Source organism: Aquarana catesbeiana, linkage group LG01 (genome assembly GCF_042186555.1).
Source record: "Aquarana catesbeiana isolate 2022-GZ linkage group LG01, ASM4218655v1, whole genome shotgun sequence".
Lineage (NCBI taxonomy): Eukaryota > Metazoa > Chordata > Amphibia > Anura > Ranidae > Aquarana > Aquarana catesbeiana.
The window spans coordinates 420130063-420154384 of NC_133324.1; the positions used below are offsets into that span (position 1 = coordinate 420130063).

At 39.3% G+C, this 24322-nt stretch overlaps 1 protein-coding gene across 11 annotated transcripts in view; it reads right to left on the reverse strand.

Moving 5' to 3' along the window:
- The window catches only part of NFIB (nuclear factor I B), a 595118-nt gene that overhangs the window by 74112 nt on the left and 496684 nt on the right, over positions 1 to 24322 (reverse strand). For all 11 annotated transcript variants that reach the window (XM_073635597.1, XM_073635538.1, XM_073635590.1 and 8 more), the window contains 2 exons: positions 16599 to 16730; positions 9504 to 9682 (listed from right to left, as the gene is read on the reverse strand). In XM_073635597.1, coding sequence (XP_073491698.1) covers positions 9504 to 9682; positions 16599 to 16730 — 311 coding nt within the window. The remainder of the gene's footprint in view (positions 1 to 9503; positions 9683 to 16598; positions 16731 to 24322) is intronic.

Genomic DNA, 24322 nt, shown 5'->3' on the forward strand with positions numbered 1-24322 from the left:
CGGGCAAGGGTTGTGGGGATAAAGCCCTTGTCCCCAAGGAGGGGGGCTCTCTCCCCCCCCCCTCTTTTCCTCTGGCTTGCCAAGTTGTGTGCTCTGATAAGGGTCTGGTATGGATTTTGGGGGGGACCCCATGCCATTTTTTTTTATTTTGGCTCGGTGTTCCCCTTAAAATCCACACCAGATCTGAAGGGCCTGGTATGGATTTTGGGGGGGCCTACGCCATTTTTTTCAAAAATTTTGGCGCAGGGTTCCCCTTATTATCCATACCAGACCCAAAAGGCCTGGTAATGGATTGGGGGGACCCATGCTGTTTTTTTTCAAAGATTTTTATCTATATTGCTGGGACCCAACGATACATTATAGTCGCGAGCAATTTTAAATTCCTTTTTTTCCTTTAGAAATGTAATTTTACTGTGGTACAGTTATAAACACGGGAAAATGCGCTACTTTACAGGCATACTAAGGACACCCCCCAGGCACGATATTTAAAGGAATATATATTCTTATTGTTTCGCTTTGAGCATTATTAAAATCACTGCTCCCGTAAAAACGTCCATTTATAAAACTTTTTTGCATTGATACATGTCCCCTGGGGCAGGACCCAGGTCCCCAAACACTTTTTATTGCAATAATTTGCATACAATCCTTTAAGATGAGCACTTTTGATTTTTCATGTTCGTGTCCCATAGACTTTAACAGTGTTTACATGTTCGTACAAATTTTTTGCCTGTTCTGATGCAAACCGAACCGGGGGGTGTTCGGCTCATCCCTGCTAATGATTATAAAATTGAAGCATTCTTGAAATGAAACATTTCATTTGAAAACCTACTGTATACCCAGCTTAAAAATAAATACTACATGATGCAGGATTGGCTTTATAACAATACCAGTTAGTTCAAGGCATCCTCTGAAGAATGGCTTTCTACTACTTCCTGGGTTACTGTGACCTCCAGTTTTCAAATAAGGTTTCTGATAGTCTGTCATTAACCAGTTAAGACAACAAGCAAAATACAGTAACTATCCCTGCACTCAACTAGCAATCTAAAGTGATGAGTTTCATTAGTGTGCAGACACTGTAGTGTTAGCAATCGTCAAAAGTGAGTGGAACTCAAATAATGACTTGAACAATTCAGACAAACCACTACACAGGCTTCTTGTTTTATACAACACAAGTCAGCTCAACAAATTGAAAGACTGTATGAAGGGTTCCAGCTGCTCACAATTTCACACACAGACATATTTGTTATAACAGGGATACTTGTTCTGCACAAATGTGTTCTCTAATAACATTATTTTGTTTAAGGCAATCAGTGAACTTGCAGGATATAAATTTAAACATTCACATCTCCATGGTATATGAGGAGTGCAGGATTGTTTATCTGATCTCTGCGTATTGGTGCTGCTTTAACAGCTGTACAAAACCCATGGTTAAAATCAAATACTTAAAAGAAAGACTATGGATAATTCCACCATGTATAGCCCTTAAGGGGAGATTATAAAGACTGGAAACCTTACATTTTCCACTCTACTTTCTACAGCTGCCTGTAAATTTGACATATTTTTTCTTAATAAATTAGGGCAATTTTTTTAGCTTAGAAATGTTTGTCAGTAAAACCAGTATGCACTGTGACTTTCTGAAGAGGATGACTTTTCAGATTCTTAAAGAGGAGCTCCAGTCTCCCCCAAATACTGTTGCTGCTGACTTTTAATATAAAGACACTTATTTGTCCAGGGATCCAGTGATGCCGGCACCCAAGCCGATTCTTCAATCGTCTTTGGGTGCAGGCGCCACGCCAGCATCTTCACTAAGGGAAACCGGCATTGAAGTCCTCAGGCTTCACAGCTGGTTTTCTACGGCACATGCACGAGTCACGCTGCGCTTTATAAATGGTCCCATTGTCTTCTGGGACCTGTGTGTGTCCCAGAAGGCAGAAGGGGGAAGGAGAAGGGGCCGGACTTAATTGAAGGTCTTGACATCGATCTTACCCGGAAGTAGGAGTGGGTACCTGTCAAAACCCGGTCTCTGTTCTCACCCTCCTCCCCAAAAAAGTGCCAAATATGGCAGTGAAGGGTGCGAACAAGCGGAGCTTCCCCTTTTGGGTGGAGCTCTGCTTTAAGTGTAAATTTTTATTGCCACATTTTATCTGTGCACTTTTATAAAGAAACTTATTAAAATGAGTCTGTTTTTTATGCGCTCTATGTACCATTGAGGAGATTTCCCTTCATTTCCTACCCACCTTGAAGACACAACCCAAAGTGGTGACGGTAAACTCTTAGAACATTGTCACTGTAATTTGAATTTTTTTTTTCACCTTCTGTTTCACTGCAATCTTGAAAAATGTGGGGTTTCTGATCACTTTCTGTGCCAACCAATAGAAAGGGTGGGTTTATAATTCCTACTCTAAGCAAGATTAAAAAGGAGAAAGTCCTATATAAAAAGGTGGCACCACAAGGTATCCACTTAATATACACTTTAAAGCAGAACAAACACTTTCTTAACCACTTCAATACAGGGCACTTATACACCTTCCTGCCCAGACCAATTTTCAGCTTTCAGTGCTGTCGCACTATGAATGACAATTGCGTGGTCATGCTACACTGTACCCAAACTAAATTTTTATCACTTTGTTCCCACAAATAGCTTTTTCTTTTGGTGGTATTTGATCACCTCTGTGATTTTTTTCTGCTAAACAAATTAAAAAAAGACCAAAAATTTTGAAAAAAAAAATTTGTTTTTGTTTCTGTTACAAAACTTTGTAAATAAGTACGTTTTCTCCTTCACTGATGGGCAATGATGGAGCTGCACTGATGGGCACTGATAAGGCGGCACTGATGGGCACCGATAAGGTGGCATTGATGGGCACTGATGATGGGCACTAATATGCGGCACTGATGGGGCACTGAAAGGCAGCACTGATGGGCACGGATGGATGCCAATCAGTGCCAAACAATAATGCCTGCCAATCAGTGATGCCCATTGTGGGCACTGATTTGTATCCATTGTGGGCACTGATTGGCATCCCTGGTGGTCTAGGGTGGCATACCTGGTGGTGACATCCCTGGTGGTCCTAGTGGCATCCCTAATGGTCCAGTGTGGGCATCCTCGGGGGGGTGCGCTGATAATCTACTCGCGTCTAACAGACGCGACTGAGGAAAAGCCGATCAACGGCTCTTCCTATTTACACTGTGATGAGCCGTGATTGGATTAGACATGGCTGATTGGTGTTGCGGTGTGCCAGACTGGGTCGCCAGCCTTGATATTCTGGCGATGTCATATGACGTCCGGTCAGGATATTGAAACCACTTTGCCGCCATCATTTTGCTATATGGTGGGCAGCAAGTGGTTAAAATCTGCTGTGTAAAAAAAGATGAGATGCATGCCACATTTGGGATCACTGATCTTTCTTTACTATTTTCAAAATGATTCATGCCACAAAATACAGCTCCCACTATACTTCTGGTGCTGTAACTATGAGAGCTGTAGCTCTCATACACAAAAGCCGTACTGTCATTTGTCCATTTGTCATTGTCAGTGTCATTTATCCATTCATAAAACACCTTGTATGTAGTGAACTATTGGCAGAATACAAGGAATCCTGTGAATGGACAAGGTAAGAAGAAGGGTGCATAAACAACAGTACAGCTCCTATGTATGACCACAACTCTCATATTTACAGCACCAGAAATGGCATACAAGCCGTGCGAGTAAAGAGCAGTTTTAAAGAAAAATGCTTGCCTGTAGTTCTGCTTTTACTTTTGGAGACATAAGCCTGTTTACTTCAAATTTACAATCATATGCAAGAGACATTACTCTTTTTTAAAATGTATTCAAGCATAATTGTGAGTTCAATTGGAACATAGACATTTCAGCAACAGTGAATTATATTAAAATAATTTTCCATCTTTCTAAAAGTATGAACACATCTTATGTGTGTAATAACTGGTAGGCACCTAAGAAGCTTCCAGCTGTCTTAGCCACTTAGAGGAACAAGGGCTAAAGCAAATATGCGTCCCAATCCTCCAGCCTGTTTGAAGTGGTGGTATGTTAAGAATTTGTTGAACTACCAACTTTTTTCAGTCATTTATTACAAAAAGCATACCTGAAAAGTGAAAACCAAGCACTGCTTTTACGTACTGTAGTAATAAGTGACCCCTAACTGTCAGCTAGTCTTATTCCTAAAACACTATAAGAAAAACTGTGATTTCAAATAAAGAAATAATAGAAGTGACTAATGAGTTCTTACCAGCCCCACAGGAACCAATAAAACAGTTATATATATTGAAGTTGTATTTTTGCTTTTTAAAACTAAATCAGTAGTTAGTTGGGGGGAAGCGGGTGCCTGGAGTTTTTAGGCTGCAAGAGCCAAACTTCTCCAGCTACAGAGCTAAGCCCCATCTTAGTACTCCTGTCCAATGTGTGAGTTAGCATTAACTCTGGGGGTGGTGCTACAATACAAAGCTTAGGGAGGTTGAAAGCTTAGTAACAAGGTAAAAATGGGTCAGTAAGGGTATAGAAGAGTTTTTTGGTTTTTTTTAATAAAGGATACCTTGTGATGCCTCATGTAGAACTTTCTCTTTAAAAGTTTTATTTTTTTTATGATTTAAAGTTTTATTGCATGCACCAGCAAAGACAATACAAATCCAGCATTGATATAGGGTATAATAATCATAAACTGTTACACAAACCTATAATAAAGTAAAACCATATGCGAGGTACAAAGCAGGGTGATGCCAAGACGGCAACTAAAAATTACAGTAGTCAAAGAATGCAACAGTGTAAAACACTAAATTCACCAAGAGGCTGGTTTCCAATAGAAAGAAAAAGGCATAATGTCACGGAACTTAAAAGACAAGAAGGCGAGAGCAAGAAGGAGAAGAGAATAAGCAAGCCCAATAGGGGACACAATTACTGAACAGGAAAACTTAGGAGGAAAAAGAAAAAAAGGGGGGGTTGTGAATGCATGCACAGTCACAGTTGCTCATCCGGGGAGGCCATAAGGATGTTATAGTTTCGGGAGTACCGGAAATCATGGCAGTAAAACCAGTTTTATTGAATTGTTTGTTTTAACACAGCCGTTAAGTCTCTTTGAAAGTTTAAAATGGCTGACAGGTCATTGTGCAGGCGTAATGCATTTTTCATTTACTGTTGTACTTCCACAACTCTCGCTGGAAAGACAAAATGATAGTCATGATAATTTCATGCTATTTTTTGGATGGAACTCTCCTTTAACCACTTCAGTACTGGGCACTTTCACCCCCTTCCTTCCTTCCCAGGCCAATTTTCAGCTTTCAGCGCTCTTTCACTTTCAATAAGAATTGCGTGGTCATGCAACACTGTACCCAAATGAAATTTTTATCATTTTGTTCACACAAATAGAGCTTTCTTTTGGTGGTATTTATTCACAAATCAGTTTTTTATTTTTTGCGATATAAGCAAAATAAAGAGTGGAAATTTTGAAAAAAAAAATTCTACTTTCTGTTTTTAAAGAAATCCAATAAAATCTAATTTTGTCATAAATTTAAACCAAAATGTATTCTGCTACATGCCTTTGGTAAACAAAATCTCGTTAAGTGTATAATAATTGGTTTGTGTGATCATGGACAGATGTACGCAGATGATCATGCACAGATGTGTGCAGATGATCACGGACATATGTGTGCAGATGATCAATGGGACATATGATTTTACTGTTACATATGTGGGGGACAGGTGTTTTTACTGTGTGGGGACATGTGTGTGGGGACAGTGTTTTGGGGACACTATTTATGGGACATTGTGTGTTTACATTGTGTGGGGACATGTGTGGGGACACTGGGCCGGTGATCAGTGAGTAAAAAGCTGTAAAAAAAAAACAGCTCATACTCACTGATCACCGGCTGGCTGCAGTGATCTGCTCTACTCTCCTCACTGACAACTTCCGTGTGAGGAGAGGAGAGCCAATCGCCTAGAAACCAGCTCTCTATTTACATCACATGACAGCTGTGATTGGACACAGGAGGGTCAACCACAGAGCCCTCCTGCCGATCGGAGATGCGCCGTGTCTGGGTGACAGGAGCGCCCACCCGGCCGTATGTGCAGTGGCCGGGTGGGAGGTGGTTAAGAAAGTAATCTCAGACTGTAAACTCAATCAAAGGCCACAAATTCTACCTAATAAATACTTTAAAACTGTACATTTAGCCCATGTGCTAAACACAGTTATGAATAGCCAAAACTTTAACAAAAAAGTCTCAAGGGACAATACCATATTTGAAAAGCATTTTTTCCAGAACTGAGATATTGGGCTTAATTTGCTATAGGAGTAGAAGGTGTTCACTTAGCAAAGTAAACATTCATTTGAAAGGTATATGTTCATTTCACAAAGTGAATGTTAGTAAATCAGGTGAACCTGTATTCTTATCGTATACCCAATATGTGCAAGGGAAATTATTTTTTTTCTTACTACATGGACTATTACAATGGAATTTCTTAAAATGATTACATTTTGAAAATAAAAATGATGCCTAAGGTGATCTAAGGTCGGGGCAGTAGACAACTCTTAATACCCAAATGTTTATGCAACTAATTTTTTTTTTTTATCACATAATACTAAAAGATCATGGTTTCAACAGTCTGCTGCTATACCTTCCACTATTATTGACTTGATGTACAATGTGTAAACAGATCAGCTTTAACATTATCTCCTGACAAATCCTTTTTCTGTTCTGGATAGAGAAGATAATGGTTAACACCTGTTTGATTGGTATAGCTGTATGTAAGGCTTAGTGCAGAAATTGTGTCTCAGTTGCTGCTTAGAAACCTGACAAGAAGTAAGAGGAAATGTATCAAAAAGAGAGGAAAGCCATCTCTGACATTTGGCATTGTGAGAGAAAGTAGGGGGAAATTTAAATTTTATGCTAATCATCACAGGTGGCCCATAGAAAACTTTCTGTCTAGGAATCTTCCTTGTAGAAAATATTAGCCCTCCGTGCTTGGTTAGGGCTATTGTCTGTAGTGCATGGCCACAGAAGAACAGTATACTGTGACTTAACTTTTAATTACCTCCATATCACATGCTGATACTAAGCAAATTTACATTTTCTTTTCTGACAAAATTTGTTTATGAAAATAGATAATGATTATGATTGTAGTGCTTCATTATACTGAATTTAATCTGTAATAAAAACTTAACAGAAGTTACAATCCTTCAAAAAACTATCCAAAACTAGCAAAGGAAATACCTTGTGGTATCTATATTTAGGCTGAACGTTTACATTAAACATTTACAATGTTTTACAGATTCACTTTGAGTATGCCACCTAACACAGATTGGCCCTTATCCAAACAAGCTAAAACTGTTCAGAAACCAAACTAATTGTAAATGCATCCTCTTTGCATTACAAAATCCAGGTAAGTCCTGGTTTAAATAGCAATTAATATAAGTTAGGCCCCTTTCACACTGAGGCGGTTTGCAGGCGGTATTGCTCTAAAAATACCGCCTGCAAACCGCCTCTAAACAGCCTCCACTGTTTGTTCAGTGTGAAAGCCCGAGGGCTTTCACACTGAAGCGGTGCGCTGGCAGGACGGTGAAAAAAGTCCTGCAAACTGCTTCTTTGGAGCGGTGAAGGAGAGGTGTATTCACCGCTCCTAAACCGCTCCTGCCCATTGAAATCAATGGGACAGCGCGGCTATACCGCGGCAATACCGTGGCTATAGCCGCGCTGTACGAGTGATTTTAACCCTTTTTCGGCCGCCAGCGGGGGTTAAAACCGCACCGCTAGCGGCCGAATACAGCTACAAGAACGACGGTACAGCAGCGCTAAAAATAGCGCTGTTGTACCGCCGACGCCCCCACCGCCCCAGTGTGAAAGGGGCCTAAATGTCACATTTCACAATGTATACTGCAGCTGAAACCAATATCCAGATAATGCTACAATAATCAAGATAATTCCAACGTAGATGTTTTCACTGATGTTTTACTGTTACATTTGTGTTAAAGTGGACCTAGTATCAGATGTATTGTTCATGTGCAGTACATGCAAGCTAAGTACTGAGTAAGCATATTACAAGCATTTATTACCGCAAATATAGGCCACCATACTTCCTCCTGAAAATGCAATTATTTGTCATTCACTCCTGAAGAAAATAGCCATTTTGTTTAGTCATTATCCAGGGTTGGCTTTAGTTATAAGCTTAGGTTCGGGCGTGGGTTCAGTCCAAACCCAAGTTTGTTCAAACTCAGAAGCTAGCTGTCATTGCTGGGCCAATAAGCTGCATGTGGGAGATTCCATGCTCCACTGCTAATGTATACAAAGGGCATATCAGGCCAATGCCACTGCCCTAATAGGGCCATTTGACCCTATTAGGGCAATGATGCCACAAGCATCCTTGCCCCTTTGTATAAGTGCAGGTTGCAGAATCTCCTACTTACAGCACAGGGACCTAGCAATGACAGCGAACTTCCAGATTCAGATCTAACGTGTCCCTATTGCAGTATTAAATTACGACTGATGGTTTTTTTCTCAGTCTATGCAAAATCACATGCTTGCAACTCAGTTACTGCTTTTTAATGATTAAAAATACAGCTTTTTTGGAAAATTATACTGTCGTATAATGTGGCATGCCAGCAATGTATGCATGCAGACTTGTAAAGTCACTGAAAGACTCACTTTAAAATTGCATCTAAACAAAAAGGGGAAATATCTATCAGTTAATATTCAAATTAAAGTGATTCAAGTAAAGTCTTGTTTAAACAATAAAAATAAATAACAAACATGTTAGACTTACCTGCTCCGTGCAGTAGATTTGCACAGAGCAGCCCAGATCCTCCTCTTCTGGGGTCCCTCTTCACTCCCTCCTGTCGAGTGCCCCCACAGCAAGCAGCTTGCTATGGGGGCACCCGAGCTAAGCTGCTACTCTGTGTATCCATTCAGATACGGAGTTGCAGTTCAGCCCCGCCTCTCTCTCTCCTGATTGGCTAACTGACTTTGACTGACAGCAGCGGGAGCCAATGGCACCACTGCTGTGTCTCAGCCAATCAGGAGGGAGAGTACCGGAAGGCTGAGGGAATCGTGGAAATTGATGGATAGCGATGGGGCTCAGGTAAGTATTAGGGGGGCTGAGGGGGGCTGCTGCACACAGGTTTTTTATCTTAATGCATAGAATGCATTAAGATAAAAAAAAAGCCTTCTGCCTTTACAACCCCATTATTTATTTAATGACATAATAACATATTTCCTTTTTGAATGTAATGCATTACACCTCCACACATTTCGTTTAACATAAGGTCCTGTGATCTTTATATTATCATATGGCAACATATGAGCACTGTCTGTTAATGGTAGGTCCATGGCTCACTCCTTGTCTGTAGACAATAGCACAAACAGCACATTCCAATTGATAAACCTTACAGTTATTTTCCAAAAGTTATGTAAAAATATCTCTACTGGAACACTACTTGTACGTCTGTTTTAATGCATTCATGGGGGCTGATGGTTTATATTTATAACTGTGGCATTTTCTTTACCTGGCTTGTTTGTGGACTGGACGGGTCATAAGAAGGAACATAGTTCTTCAGGGCATCCTGAGGATTCAGGTGTGGAGGATATCGGATTGTTGGATGAGAAAAGTAGGAACTTGGGGCCGGAGGAAGTATAGCTTGCGTTGCAAATGGCAGAGGGGAGGGTGAAGTCCTGGTTGAGATGACTGGTAAAACAAAAGAAAAAGAAAAACATTACTGTTTAAATTTGTTTCATGTTTTGTTAGGATAATGAAGAAAAGAAACACCGGAATTCAATAAAACAATCTCAACAAATGCTGTACTTACCGTACATCTTCTGAAATTGTTATTTGATTACTTTCCCTGCTGTACTAGAAAGTTAGATGAAGCCTAAATACCAGACGTCCCTTGAGAACTAACAGTCCAACTTTCCCATATCAGGCTGCTCAAAGTCTTGTTTAGCTTTCAGGAATTACACCATTTTCTGATTTAGCACTACTTGAAATAAAAGCATTATTCCCAGAAAGAAAACATATTTCACTAGTTAAGTATTTTCTCCAGAGTCTCGAAAGATAACAAAACCCACATATTTGTGAGCCTTTGCATCACACTGGGAAATAAGTCATCGTTAACTCCTAATGGGTTTTGGCTGCAAAGGGACACTGCATACCTGCAAGTCTATGGGAGGCTACTTGCAAAATAGTTTCAGGTCCATGAATCAGAAATATTTATACTAAATTAGCAACAGCCAGGTAATCAGTATTCTAAGCCATGGAGTTTTTCTGTTAAGCAGGTGTGCTAATCAAGTGTCCCGATACAGAAAATACAGAAGGAAATAAAAAAATAAAATGTAAAAAAAATTTTCATATCTATAATAGGTAAAATGTGACTGTTGCATAATAAATAACATAACATTAACATAATAAAGAAATTGCAAATAAAGCCATTTTTTATATATATAGTAAAGAGAATTATTCCCTCTCTGTGTCCAATTTGCGAGATTTCCCTTCACGTATTTCCCCTGTAGACACAACAGAAAGTGAAAAGAAATACCTTCAAGGTTTAAAGAATAGATTTCCCCTAATTTTCAGTCACAGGGACAATGGTTACCAAGAAAAGTAAAGGGGATAAACACAGCAATAAAAACCTGCTAGGGGTTACAATTCTTGTTCATTCTATACAAAATGAAAAAAAAAAAAAAACTTTAAAAAGTAAATGTTACAAAATTATTTTAAATTGTGAACTCTCTAAATACATACAAAAGTTTTCCTTTAAATACTGCTAACTTGCAGTAGACATTTTAATCTATCCACCTAACATCCACTCATCCAGAGGTATTTAAAGTGGAGTTCCACTCAAAAGTGGAACTTCCGCTTATTTGTCTCCTCCCCCCCCCTCCAGTGCCACATTTCAGGGGGGAGGGGGGAATGGGTACCTGTTTTTGACGTGGTTCAGTCTCCCAGAGGTTCGGCCCCTCCTCCTTCCTCGGCCACCAGAACAATAAGAAAGCGCAGCGCGCTTCACGCATGCGTAGTAGGGTTCTCTTACCAGGAATGGCGGCTGTGGTGCCGACGTCAAGGGCTCTCTGGACAGGTAAGTGTCCATATATTAAAAGTCAGCAGCTGCAGTATTTGTAGCTGCAGACTTTGAATTTTTCATGGGGGGGGGGGGGGGGGGGTGGACTTCCTCTTTAATTACCAGGGCAACAACACAAGTTCTTCTCAGAGAAAAAGAAAACAGACAGAATATTAACCAAGAAAAAACAGTCTGTCTATTTTCATTGTACAGAGATGGCAAAGGGTTTGTGCGATATCAATATTTATTTAATTAATTTGGTCGGAGAATACATTTATAAGAAAAGAACAGGACTCCTTGCCAGATTGTGTTTTATGATAAAGGGGAATCAATATAAGGCAAGGAAAACAAATCACATTCCAACCAAATGAAACATTTGGCCCTGCTCCTTTTTTAAGCATATAAGCTGATTTGATTTGCCTGGTAACGAACATTTCCATAATTTGAGCTTCGTTACAGTCTTTGATATAGTGTTATGGTAATGACTTGATCTAAAAGGGTTGATGGCTGTGTCAGTTTGTCAGTCAGCAGCAGGCACAGCATCTGTGATACTCAGATGATAAAAAGTCAGGAAAGATAAACTGACTGTGCATCTTCATCCTTGCCCTCAACATGAAGAACTGTTCAGGTAGTCCTAATCCATGTTTGTATGGTTGGTACACCAGTTTTCAATAAATGGTTGGTACTGGCACCAAGAAAACATTTCCACACATATCTGAAGGTTGTTACCAAATTGCATTTTTTTCTAAATAGTGAGCTGCAGCCAAGAATTGTCTCTCTAGTCTCCTTGCACTATTGTAGGTGAACTGTGCTAAGAAAAATAGAGTGGATGCAATTTCTGACCTCCTCAAGAAAACATGAATTACCTGTCTGTTTTCCTAATTTGATGACTTCAACACATGCTGAGTTATTGAGCTAGATCAAGTAGTGGTAAAGTGGTTGTAAACCCTCTCATTTACCCAGTGAAGTGAATAGCCTCAGATGATATACAGAGATTAAACAAATCTCCCCACATAAGTTCTACATGTATATCTGCTGTCTTTCCCTTTTTACACTCTTTGGAAAGTGCAGATCAGGAAATCTTAGAACTCTTACTTTCTCCTCCAGCAGTGAGAGGGGAGTCTGGGCTTACACAGTGTAAGAGCTGATTGAAGGAAAGGCACCCCCCCCCCCCCCCCCACATAGGCAGAAGAATGAAGGAACATGCAGAGCTGTAGTCTGAATAAACATGCTCTCTGCTTTTCTACCTCTAAGCTCCCTCCCTGACACACATTTTCAGCTGCTGTTATTTCCTGTGTTGGAGAACTCATCAGAAGTGACTCTACTGATAACAGAGGAACAGAGCAGCAGAAAGATACGGCACTTAGAGCTTCGGAGAGAGATAAGTAAATACTAAAGATAGATGTGCCCGGGTCAAATTTCATGAATGGGATTTACAACCACTTTAGGGCTACATTAACAGGAACATAAACATATTACTGATGCAAAAGTTCCTGCATAAAAGATACTTTCTTTTAGATCGGTTTTTTAAATACATAAAATGACCCCGTTTTTTTTAATGTCAGAGGACATACACATATCCTCAAATGCAGATTTTTTGATCATGTGTTATGGATCTGAATGAAGTGCACGTTTACACACCTGTTCAAATGTCTCCATTAAAACAGTGCAGCTGTGTTGAGATCCATACATAAAAAAGAACTTGAAAATACATTTTTCCGCAAAATCTCGTGGAAAACTCACAAGCATCCTCTTAGACAAAACCAATTAATTTGAAGCCACTTGGGAACCCTGGGCCAAATATATGGGCATAGCTCTCATACCTGGGGTACAAGTCTAACAAACTTGTTCCACCACTCCCTTCCTGTTGCTTGGCTTCTTTTTCTACTTTTCTACCTCTCTCTCTCCTCTTTTCCTACTTTTCTCCCTCCTTTCCCTCTTACACCATACACTTATTACCTTCTTTTCATACCAAGGGTACCTATGATACACCGCCTCTGAGAAGACTATACTAAAGGAACCCACCTCAAGGGACATCATGCATCAGCTCAATTGTTCCCTTTCCGGCAACCTCGGTTGTCAGGAACCCCCAGCTAGTTTTTCCCACGGGGGGGGTTGGAGGGTATTCCCTGGGCACATCATTATCCCCAAAAGGGGTGCCGGAATATTATCCTGATCTCCTCAGTCGGTCCCCAAAAACTGGGGCAACACGAGGATCACATGTGTTGGACTATTCGGTTTATCTTTCCCATGTCCTTATACATCCCTTAACTGTATTCCAAATGAATCTGATATTGTCACACAGGAATAAGTGTATGTATTTTAATTTTATTGTTCTTTTATTGAAAAATAAACATCTTTTGAAAGAAAATACATTTTTCCAGCTGTGTGAATAAAGCCTAAAGATCAGCAGCTTTGTCTTCAGACTAAAGCAATGGCAGCCTCCATAGTTTTATTAATACTGGTTTCCTTTAGAACATGTGAAAAATGTTAATGCTGGGGATAGTGCTGCGATCTGGGCAGAATTTCACCTCTGCTCCTCTGAAACTTCTGGGTAGTAGAGCATGTTCCTTATGTCCTTTATAGGCACAGAACAGCAAGGACAGTGCAGGCTCCGGCTGCTGTCAATGAGTAGCTGGAAAGAGGAGTAGGGTTATGGCCTGCCGCTAGGGCTATGAGCTTCAGCGGACGTATGGAAAAGTGTCCACTGAGCCAGCTGGGAGCACACATGCAAAGGTGGCTCCATGGGTCCTTCTTCCTGTAAGGGGAAGGTGTCACTTAAAATGTCAGCCACAGACGGAAAAGTTATCTACAGAGAATATACAAGGTAAGTACTGATCTTTTCAGCCCTATGTGTTTTTTAAAGTGTGTTTTTTTTCTGCTTAAAAATCATGGCAAATAGTACTCACCTATCTGACAAGTGACTATTATAGGAAAAAATTGTTTTTAAAACTTCTGCTACCTTGGTCACTCTTTCTACCCCTGCTTGTAGTTGTGCAAGGAGCTCTGCTTCTGCAAGTATGTTTACATAGTTAAACTAACAGCACTGATAAAGGCAATAAAGCCCTAACTGATTACAACTGTTCATATATATTATAATCTTATTGCAATAGAAAAATCTACCATATTCCTTAGATTGGGGTACACTGAATGACGTGCTTAGGTAGGACTTCAAAATATATAGTTGTTGGCTCTTATGTTGTAAAGATGACTGTATAAAGGGAATAGAGTAATCAAGAATAAAGGCAGATTTGATTATTTATACTAGTTACTTTAAAAAATTGTATTCCTGGAATTCTCTACTGAATTCTTACTAAATGTTTATATTAAACTCACAATGTTCCAAACCTATCATTAAGAGAAAATGTAAACTTACAATATCTGTGGATGACTATTTCCAATTTAGAAGTGGTACATTTTTGTGTAAAATAGAGTAAACGCTTATACAGTATATTTTACAACAAAAGCTTAGTCAGAACCTAATGTGCTTGTCCACTGCTCTTCTTGCCTGTGTTAAGTGAGCAATGCCCATGGCAGCGTCTAAGGATAACTGCTGCACATAGGTGAACAGCCTAAGTTACACAAGAAAGCGATATTCAGTGCTTTGCCAAAATTCTATCTTGGCTCAGAGCCCTGGGGGAAAAATGAAGTTAACCTAATGAAGCAAACTGAGCATGGATATTCCCATACTCATTAAACAGAAACATGTGTTTAATATAATTTGACCCATTGTACCTGAACTGGGTTGGCTGAAGTAAGTCATGCTGTCATGACCTTAAAAAATGACAGGCACAAATTTACGCAATAGCACTGTGTGACTTTACATCTGAACCACAAAAGAGAGCATCCACTGAAAACATATTATTGAACTCATGTACAAACCACTAAAAAAAATGTGACCTTTGGCTCTTTTAAAATTACTAAAAACAAATGGATCATACCCCTGTTATCTTCTGTCACCCTGTCAGAGGCTTGAAAGTAGAAGTTCACCCTAAAACTAAAATCTGTAAATTTACTGGCATCCACAATCTAACCCTGTAAAGAAGAAATGCTTTTCTGTGTAAGTGGGTGCAGAGGAGGCAGCCAACAAAGTAAGCCCCAAAGTAACTCTATGGGTGACGCCACTTCCCAGGCATTTCCCAGCCATTCTCAGCTGTCTCCTGCACAGAGCTTCCGCCGTTGGAGACCAGACCAGAGTGGCTTCAGAAAATGTATTATAGCGATTTCTTATTTACAGGGCTAGATAGGTTAGTATTAGATTGTGGAAGCCAGTAGATTTACAGATTTTAGTTTTAGGGTGAACTTTTACTTTAATGTTATAATCTGCAGCATATAATATATAAATTAATAATTTCCTAATGCAGTTATTAGATTTGCCCAGAAAAAAAAGCCTGAGTTGTTATACTCAGGTAACCTTTTTCCTACTGAGCAGCAAAATCAAGACAGGGACGGTTACGCTAAGCTACACTCTCCCTGGAAGCTGCCACTACCGATGCAATACAATCTCTAGAGCCACCATCTTGATCTGATTTTTATTAGCTATGTTAGTTACCTATCTGGAACTAGCATACAGGACAGGAAGTCTAGTCAGCAATGACAGCTCCCGTATTTCTATCCTTGCACATTTACTTCTCATGCTTCAGCCAGTGGATATTGCCAGAAAATGGAACACACATTACAAAGGACCGATGAAGGCTGATTTGGACTATTGAATAACTGAAGTGAGTATTCACATAATTTTTGGGTGAGGATTATCAACTCTTTTAGTAAACCAACCTCCATATCTGTACCAGGTGATAAAACTGAGAATTTATCAAAGCAGCTGGCGCTGCTATCTGGCAGTACAGGAGTCTTGGATCACATATCCATGAACAAATGTGTGTGGAGTTTGTGGGATTTCATTATGTAAGCACTTCATTTTTTAGATGATGCTTTTCTTCCACAACACAATGACAATTAAGAGAATAATTAATGTCTAGCTAAATCACTCACAGTGAAGTTTGCAGTATCTGGCTTTATGACCACTGAACCAGGTCATCCTGTATACAAATTAGTATGAAGTGTTGTTCAGCACTGATACAAATTATTTTCCCTGAATGACTTCAAGTCAACAGCCAAGGTCTGTCACAGTGGAGCTAACAACTACACCATATCTGACACTTTTTTATGTGCAAAGTTAGTGGCCTGTAAAGCCTTTCCCCTTTTTGTTATGCCCTATCACTTTTACCTTATTTTGCAGCAAAATAAATCTGGGCATCTACCCAGTGCAGATTATATCATCCACATTTTCCAAGGTCTGCAGTTAGTTTCCTTTAACTTATTTCATCATGGTCACAGGCCTGTTTTAAATTGGTACAATACTACTACTAATATCCAGCACAACAAATCTGTTGTTCACAACTACATGCTTCTTTTTCTGCACAAAAAAACAAACAGCTCATAACATTAGCAACAATAATTCCTGCTTCAAAACACGCAAGTGCCTTGTGTTTACATACAGCAGAATTTTGGAAGACTAGACTAGATTATAGCATTTGTTGCCCTTACCACTATGTCCTACTCCTGGAATCCCCGGATGATGATGCTGGGGAAAAGTGCTCAGTCTCGATGAAGAATCCTGTGGTGATGTTGGGCTAAACAATGGCTTTTCAGGCTTCTTCATAGTTGGGGAGGACATATCTGTTTAAAGGAATAAAACCAGGTGTCAAGATGCAAGCAGCTGAGGTGAGTGTATTCAACATGATTACATTTGCTTGTTTGTGTTACTAAAATATTGCCTGTTGTAAAATGGTAACAGCTTACTATAGAATATAGATTGACGCTACAACCAACACACATTTCTGATCCCTGCTAGGCACAGATTCTGCTAGTCACTGCTATGTGCCCCACTTAGTTCAGTTATTAGACCTCATTGTGACAAGCAGACGAACAAGCACAAATGACCAGCCTCTAGATGAAGACTTCAATAATAGTTTGCTTGTCTTCAGCCTATTAAACCAAAATCACATTCCTTTCATACCAGACAGGCGTATCGTTGGAGTAATTCATTTATTCATTATTTCTCAGATACTCAGGGCAGCACTAAATCAGATACGTGGCTGTTTTTTTTCAGCTAGACGTACTAATCCTTAGTTAGAGAAAACAAACACACCACAGTTATACCTGCCATCCTTAAAATAAAAGAAAATGCTTTTAAAACAAAAATTTCACCCATTTTCCTTTAAAAATATTTTAAAAATTGTTGCTTTGACCATTACCAAAACTCTCTATAACTGCAAAAAAGCAAAATACATTTTAATCTTAAGAACACAAAATGGTATTATACACAAAGGAAATTCAGATTATGTTTATGATATGACAGAACCAAAGTCTATGACAGTGATAAAAGAAATCAACTAACACTACATCTCATGAAAAGGTGAAAAAGTCACTGAAAGTGATGGAGACCCACAGTGTGCATTGCTTCCAGGTAATGAAATATAAATTCTTTATATGATGAGACTCCACACATACAGACATCTTTGTACCAGGCAATGCCTGAATTCTTTGTAGGTTCTATATCTATTCTGTTGTAAAATATGCAATATTAGGGTACTGTTCTATTTTCTATGGAGGAGGAGACTGAGTACAGAGTTCAATTTGAACTTAAAGTGATTGTAAAGTCTCGTTTTTTTTTTTCTATAAAAATAATAAACATGTCATACTTACCTTCTCTGTGCAGTGGATTTGCACAGAGCAGCCCAGATCCCCCTCTTCTCGGGTCCCTCTTCGGTGCTTCTGGCCCCTCCCTTCTGTTGAGTGCCCCCACAGAAAGCAGCTTGCTATGGGGCACCTAAGCCGAGCTGCCACTTCCTGTGTCCATTCAGACATGGAGCTGTGGTTTGGCCCCGCCCCTCTCTCTCCTGATTGGCTAATCAATGGCGCCACTGTTGTGTTTCAGCCAATCAAAAGGAAGAGTCCCGGATGTCCGAGACACTCGTGGACATCGCTGGACAGAGATGGGGCTCAGGTAAGTATTAGGATGGCTGAGGGGGGCTGCTGCACTAATGCATAGAATGCATTAAGATAAAAAAAAACTTCTGACTTTACAACCCCTTTAACCCCATATGGTCAGGGAGTTTCCAATGTTCACACTGCACATATCACTTGCAAACTTTCTAGGGCCTTCTGCTTAAAGAAGTCTCTTGTTTTTAATATATCAACCCCAAATAACTCAGTAAAAGAGATCTTAAAGTGTTACTAAACCCACAACAGTAAAATCAGTCTGTATATGCAGTAAAGCACGCTTGTTATACTCACTGTGGAACCAAAGGGGTTAATCGTCTGCATTGTGTAAAAAGGCTGTTTGAGATCAGATATAGTGAATGCATGGTCCTGGGTTTAGTGAAACTTTAATATCTAAAACCTATCCCTTGCTATATATTTTACAGTCTGATTATATAATTTAATAAGCTTAGACTGAAAAAACTTGAAAATAACTTCAAATCAAACTGTACAAAAACTGATTTTAGGAAGAGACTGTAACGTGTAATTAATTTTACAATCATTTTACTTCCGATTTTATTTTATTTTTTATTCCAACTAACACACCTATTGTTTTATACATTCCCACATGTTTTCCTATGTTAGCCCATTTATGGTTCAAAATGGATTTTAAAATGTGGTCATCTTACCAGTCTTTTGCTCAGATGGTAAACTGCTTGCAGACATTTGCAATCAAGATTTAGTAAAGTAATAAAGTTAAAAAAAATGTCTTGTAAATTAAAATTGCTGTCTAACAGTATAACTACTGTTAATATTACCAATCAATGCATTTACCTACTTTCCTTGCAGAGCAATAGAAGCTCATTTATGGCCCAGAACTTGGCAGCCTTAAAATGTATAGAGGAAATTCACTAGAGGATAAAATATCAACGTAAGCTAAAACTTATTTTTAGCATATTTTCTATTAGTGTCTCTGGGAGATTTCTCTTTGCTTCGTGTCTTTTTGAGGGATATTACACAAAACAGATCTTCCCACGTTCTGGTTATTTGACAGGTATTAGAAAGAAGAGGAAGTGATGGGAAACCCCCACAATGGTGACAAGGACACCATTAAACATTTTATTCAATAGAGATAGAAAGATTTATACTCTGTGTCAGGATTTTATTGCTGTTTTTGCCCTACTGTCCAGGGGAAAACACTCCCAGAGGAAATCAAAGATAGCATTTAAAACTCAACAGAAGTACTAACTTTTGTCCATTTTACAATAAAAGGTGTAGTTGGGCTTTTCATTTAATTCTAACCTTTGAAATTTCGATTTAGCTTTAGTCTTAGTCTTAGGACTAAAATGACATTTTAGTTTCAGTCCCATTTTAGTCTTCTGCAATTGTTTTAGTTTTTGTCGTATTTCATTGACTAAATCTCCAGTACATTTTAGTCGTCTAAAATCTAATCGGTGTAATTAAATTTTAATGCATTAGTTATCATTTCTCTACAATTTCCAAACTCATTATATACTGCTGGAGTGAAAAATCTAATATGTTATTATTTATGGTATTGAGGTATGAACATGCACTACAGACCAGTGTTAATATTGAAGTCTAATTTCAATTTAGTTTTAGTCTTAGTCTTTTGACTAAAATGGCATTTTAGTTTTAGTCCCATTTTAGTCTTTTGACTAAAATGCCATTTTGGGTTTAGTCGTATTTTAATCATCTCAATTGTTTTAGTCGTATTTTAGTCGACTAAAATAGTATTCATTTAGTCGACTAAAATGTTTTAGTCGTTTTAGTCGACAAAATTAACACTGAGTGCTTCAGCCCCTAAGTACCTGCTCCTACTCCCTTCTGTACGTAATGTTAAGTGAGAGCACAGCTTATACATAGCAAAGTATTGAAATCTTACATCCCATCATGGTACCAAAGATTTGAAGTCCACATTTATCCCCAATTTTCCAGCCAAAGATATTGGAACACTCTAATATGTAGGCTTTTTTGTCATAAAAAAGATATGTTTTAATACAATGCGGTTGGCATATAGTGCTTGGTAGAGTTTTTCTTTACTATATTTTCAGATAACATCCCAGTAACATTGTTACTAACCACAGTGACATACAGCTCTAGCATGTCACACATTATGACATAACATTTATGGTATCATTTTACCATATACCATATAATCAGCTGCCATATTTAGATAAATAAGATATACTATAACATTTAGAGTTAGGAAACATCCAACATGTGGAGTAACAGACCATAAACAAGAAAGAAACATGAATCTATTTACTCCCGTACTTCCTAGTTTCTAAGTAGCATGTACTTAGTACATGAAAAAAAAAGTTTTATCCTACATTTTAACAACATTGAATATCACTCACTGATTAACCATAATAGCACACTGTACTTATCAAATATTTTGCTTAAGCCTAGTACACACTAGTAGTTTTATTTTTTTCATTCAACCCAGCAGGGCTGAACAAAAAAAAAATCTAACAGCTCAGGTCAGAGCCGCTGTACTAACTATCCAATGTTAGTACATCGATATCCTCTGTTGTTTTATTGTGTTCTGACAGGGGGATGCCCCCCTTGCCAGAACACTCTGGTCAGCACGCTCAGCCATTGACTGACAGCGCAGATTGGGAGCTGGTCGGCAGACCCTTTTTGGCCATGCCCCTTTAACAGAAGCCAGCCAAATGGCTGGCTTCTGTCGGACCGGCTGCAGTACGTTTCTATTGAACCAGCCAATGCTGTCTGACATTTGACCTGTGTGTACTAGGCTTTAGAGCTGGAGGCTGACTTTTTATAGCCAAGAACACACTAGTGTTTTTTTTGTTCAACCCAGTAGGGCTGAAGGAAAAAAACTGACAGCTCAGGAGGAGCCGCTGTACTATCCAATGTTGGTACAGCGATCTCCCCTGCTGTCCTATTGTGCTCTGCCATTGGCTGAGAGCGCTGATGGGGAGTCCGTTGGCAGACCTTTTTTAGTCATGCCCAATGCTGCAGTACACACGGGCTGAATGTCAGACAGTTTCTATTGGACCAGCCGATGCTGCCTGACATTCGGCTCGCGAGTACTAGGCTTATGTCTTAGGTACTCCAGCAAAACTATCTCCCTAACATAATTTCTGACTGTTTTCCTGCCCAATTGGGAGTTTTGGGTGTTCCTCTTTAAGACTGTGGATTCTAGCATTTCCTGCTGCAACCTCCAATAAATCCAAGTAGGAGTGTGGGACCTGCTCATAATTACTGCAGCAGGTTTGCATACCCAGGCACTCAAGTGTAGGCTTTCTGGGTATATTTCATCAATTAACATTATTTATCACCAGCAAGTCCTATTTTCAGTTAACGTGGTAACAGTCTTTCTACAGTGGGATTCCACTGCCAGTGCCTATATATAAAAAAATATTACGTTGTGTAGGAAAGAGTAGGGGAAGGTTAGATCCCTGCTAGGTCCTCAATGAGGAGACCTTAAAAGAGAAGTATGGGATTTTTTTATCCCATATTCATACTTACCTATAAGGATAAAGCATCAGACCAATGCTGCATCTGTCCCCCGTCACCTTTTCACTGAGAACCAAGCCACCGAACACCGTTCTCTCACCTCCCCGAGCAGAGAGCTGCTGCCTGTCAGTCAGCAGCTTTCCTGCTCTGCTCCGCCACACTCATTGGAGTGCTAAACTGTTGAGGGGCGGGGAGTGGCCTCTCAGCCTCCCAGCGGCTCACTGAGAGGTTGAGACGCCTATCAGTCCATGCACCTGGCGGATCCAGACTTCCGAGGTTGGGATGACGCGGTGCCTGGGCTGATCCTGGTGACGTCAGCAGAGAGCGAACTTCAGACCACTCTCTGTTGAAAACAAATCACAGGAGTGCAAAACAAATTGCACTCCCGTGACCCATAGAAGTCCAGCCGAATGAGCCCAGGCTGGACTTCTCCTTTAAGTATTGTGGATAATAGGACTATAAAATTGCAGTTAGCAAAGTGTATATTCATATCTATCTATCTATCTACCTATAGAGTTCATATATACCATAACTATATACTGACATAAAATCACGCAATAGGTTGGACTTGATGGACTTGTGTCTTTTTTTCAACCTCGCCTACTATGTAACTAAATATTGAATAAGTTGCACCTTGATTAAGCAATGCCCCGTACACACGATAGGATTTTCTGACAACAAATGTTGGATGTGAGCTTGTTGTCAGAAAGTCCGACCGTGTGTGTGCTCCATAGAACATTTGTTGTTGGAATTTCAGCCAACAAATGTTTGAGAGCAGGTTCTCAAATTTTCTGACAACAAAACTTGTTGTCGGAAATTCCGATTGTGTGTACATAAGTCCGACGCACAAAAGTCCACACATGCTTGGAATCAAGCAGAAGAGCCGCACTGGCTATTGAACTTAATTTTTCTCGGCTCTTTGTACGTGTTGTATGTCACCTCGTTCTTGACGTTCGGAATTTCCGACAACATTTGTGTGACTGTATGTATGCAAGACAAGTTTGAGCCAACATCCTTCGGAAAAAAATCCACGGTTTTGAAGTCGGAAAATCCTATAGTGTGTACAGTGCATTAGACTAAAGTGAACATAGCTAAGCTAAAGAATTCATCTGCAATGTGAATACACACTATTCTTTTAGTATATCATCCCCTATGAAGTGGTTTAGCTATTACAGGACCAGCTTTGGCTTTCTCCAGTTCTCATAAATCAGCTCTTATGTCTGCTAAAAGTACAGGTGTCAATGTTTGTGCAAACAAAACATGTGAGAGTGCGAACAAAACATGTTCTTTAACCACCAGTGAAAAGTGAAAAAAGCCTATGGGGTGAACAGTGAAAGTTTAACCAAATATTTGCATTAAGTGCTGTCAAACTTCCCTTGGTATGTGGTCTGCTGTTGGTAAAACATCAAGCCATTATTGTCTGTTGGAATGGACAAGTGTACTAATGGCCTATATACATCTCTACTGAATGCCATATTGTGCCCGTCCTGGCTGTCACAAGACTGTCAGTAACAGAATACGTTCACAAGACACAATCGTTCCTTTTTGCTGTTCACAGAAGTTCACAAAAGCAAGAATATATAAAAGACTGAATTTCACTCAAGGGGAAGATGTAGCAATTAACTCTTACTGAAAAACAAGTATTGATGTATTTGATACTCATTCAAAGCACTATACATTAAAATACACCATGTACTGTATGTACTAGTCTTTGTTCTATAATATGTTTGGCTAAAAAATGTATAAAAATATTTTAAAAAGTACAATCTAATTTTATTTTTAAAGTGAATACAGAATTGTATGCAAGGCAAATATACAGTTATATAAACCAGCATGGAAGCAGAAGAGTTTTCTTTTGACCCTCTTCACATCTGTTTGGTGCATGTGGTGCATCACAGTGTGCAGTCAGTGTGTGGAACTACACATTAATGTGCAATGCATTAAGGTGGCCTGTTCATTTTCAGTACTGCCAAAGCATCACAATGCACATCAAACTAGACAAGAACCATTTTAAAAAAAAAAGAAGGCTCACATCTTTTCATTGTGGTGTACTGAAATCCACATGCATTAAAGTGTTTGTAAAACCCATTCATGAAATTTGATCAGAGCACATCTATCTGTATTGTTTATTTATCTCTCTCCAAAGCCCTAAGTACAATGTCTTTCTGCTGCTCCATTCTTCTGTCATCAGCATGATAACTTCTGACAAGTTCCCTGACATGGGAGATAAAAGCAGCTGAAAATTTGTGTCGGGATGGTGCATAGATATAGATTAGCAGACAGCTGGTCTATTCACAGCACAGCTCTGCACATCTCTTCCTTCCTCTGCCTATGTGTGGATGGGGGGGTGCCTTTCCTCCAATCAGCAGTCACACAGTGATTGCCAAGAATCCACACCCAGTGGTGGAACAGGAAGAAAAAATTCTAACACGATGTTAGAATTCTAAACAGTCTAGAAAGCTGAAGACAGCATATATACACGTTAAACTTATGTAGGGAGATTTGTTTCATCTCTGTGTATCATCTGAGGTTGTTCACTTTATTGGGTATAGCAGAAGGTTTACATCGACTTTAAGGTATGCTAGCATAGTGAGTTGAGCTGCCATTCAAAATTCAGCCTGAATGGCACAGGAACACACCACAGTTTCTGCAACAAATAGGTGTGAAACCAGCTGCAGAGTTTGGTTTTATTTTTTGTATTTAGTTTTTGTGTTATATTTAATACTTTAAAAAAATACATTCAGTCAAACCCACAGTTAAAATACTTATATGTGATACTTATATGT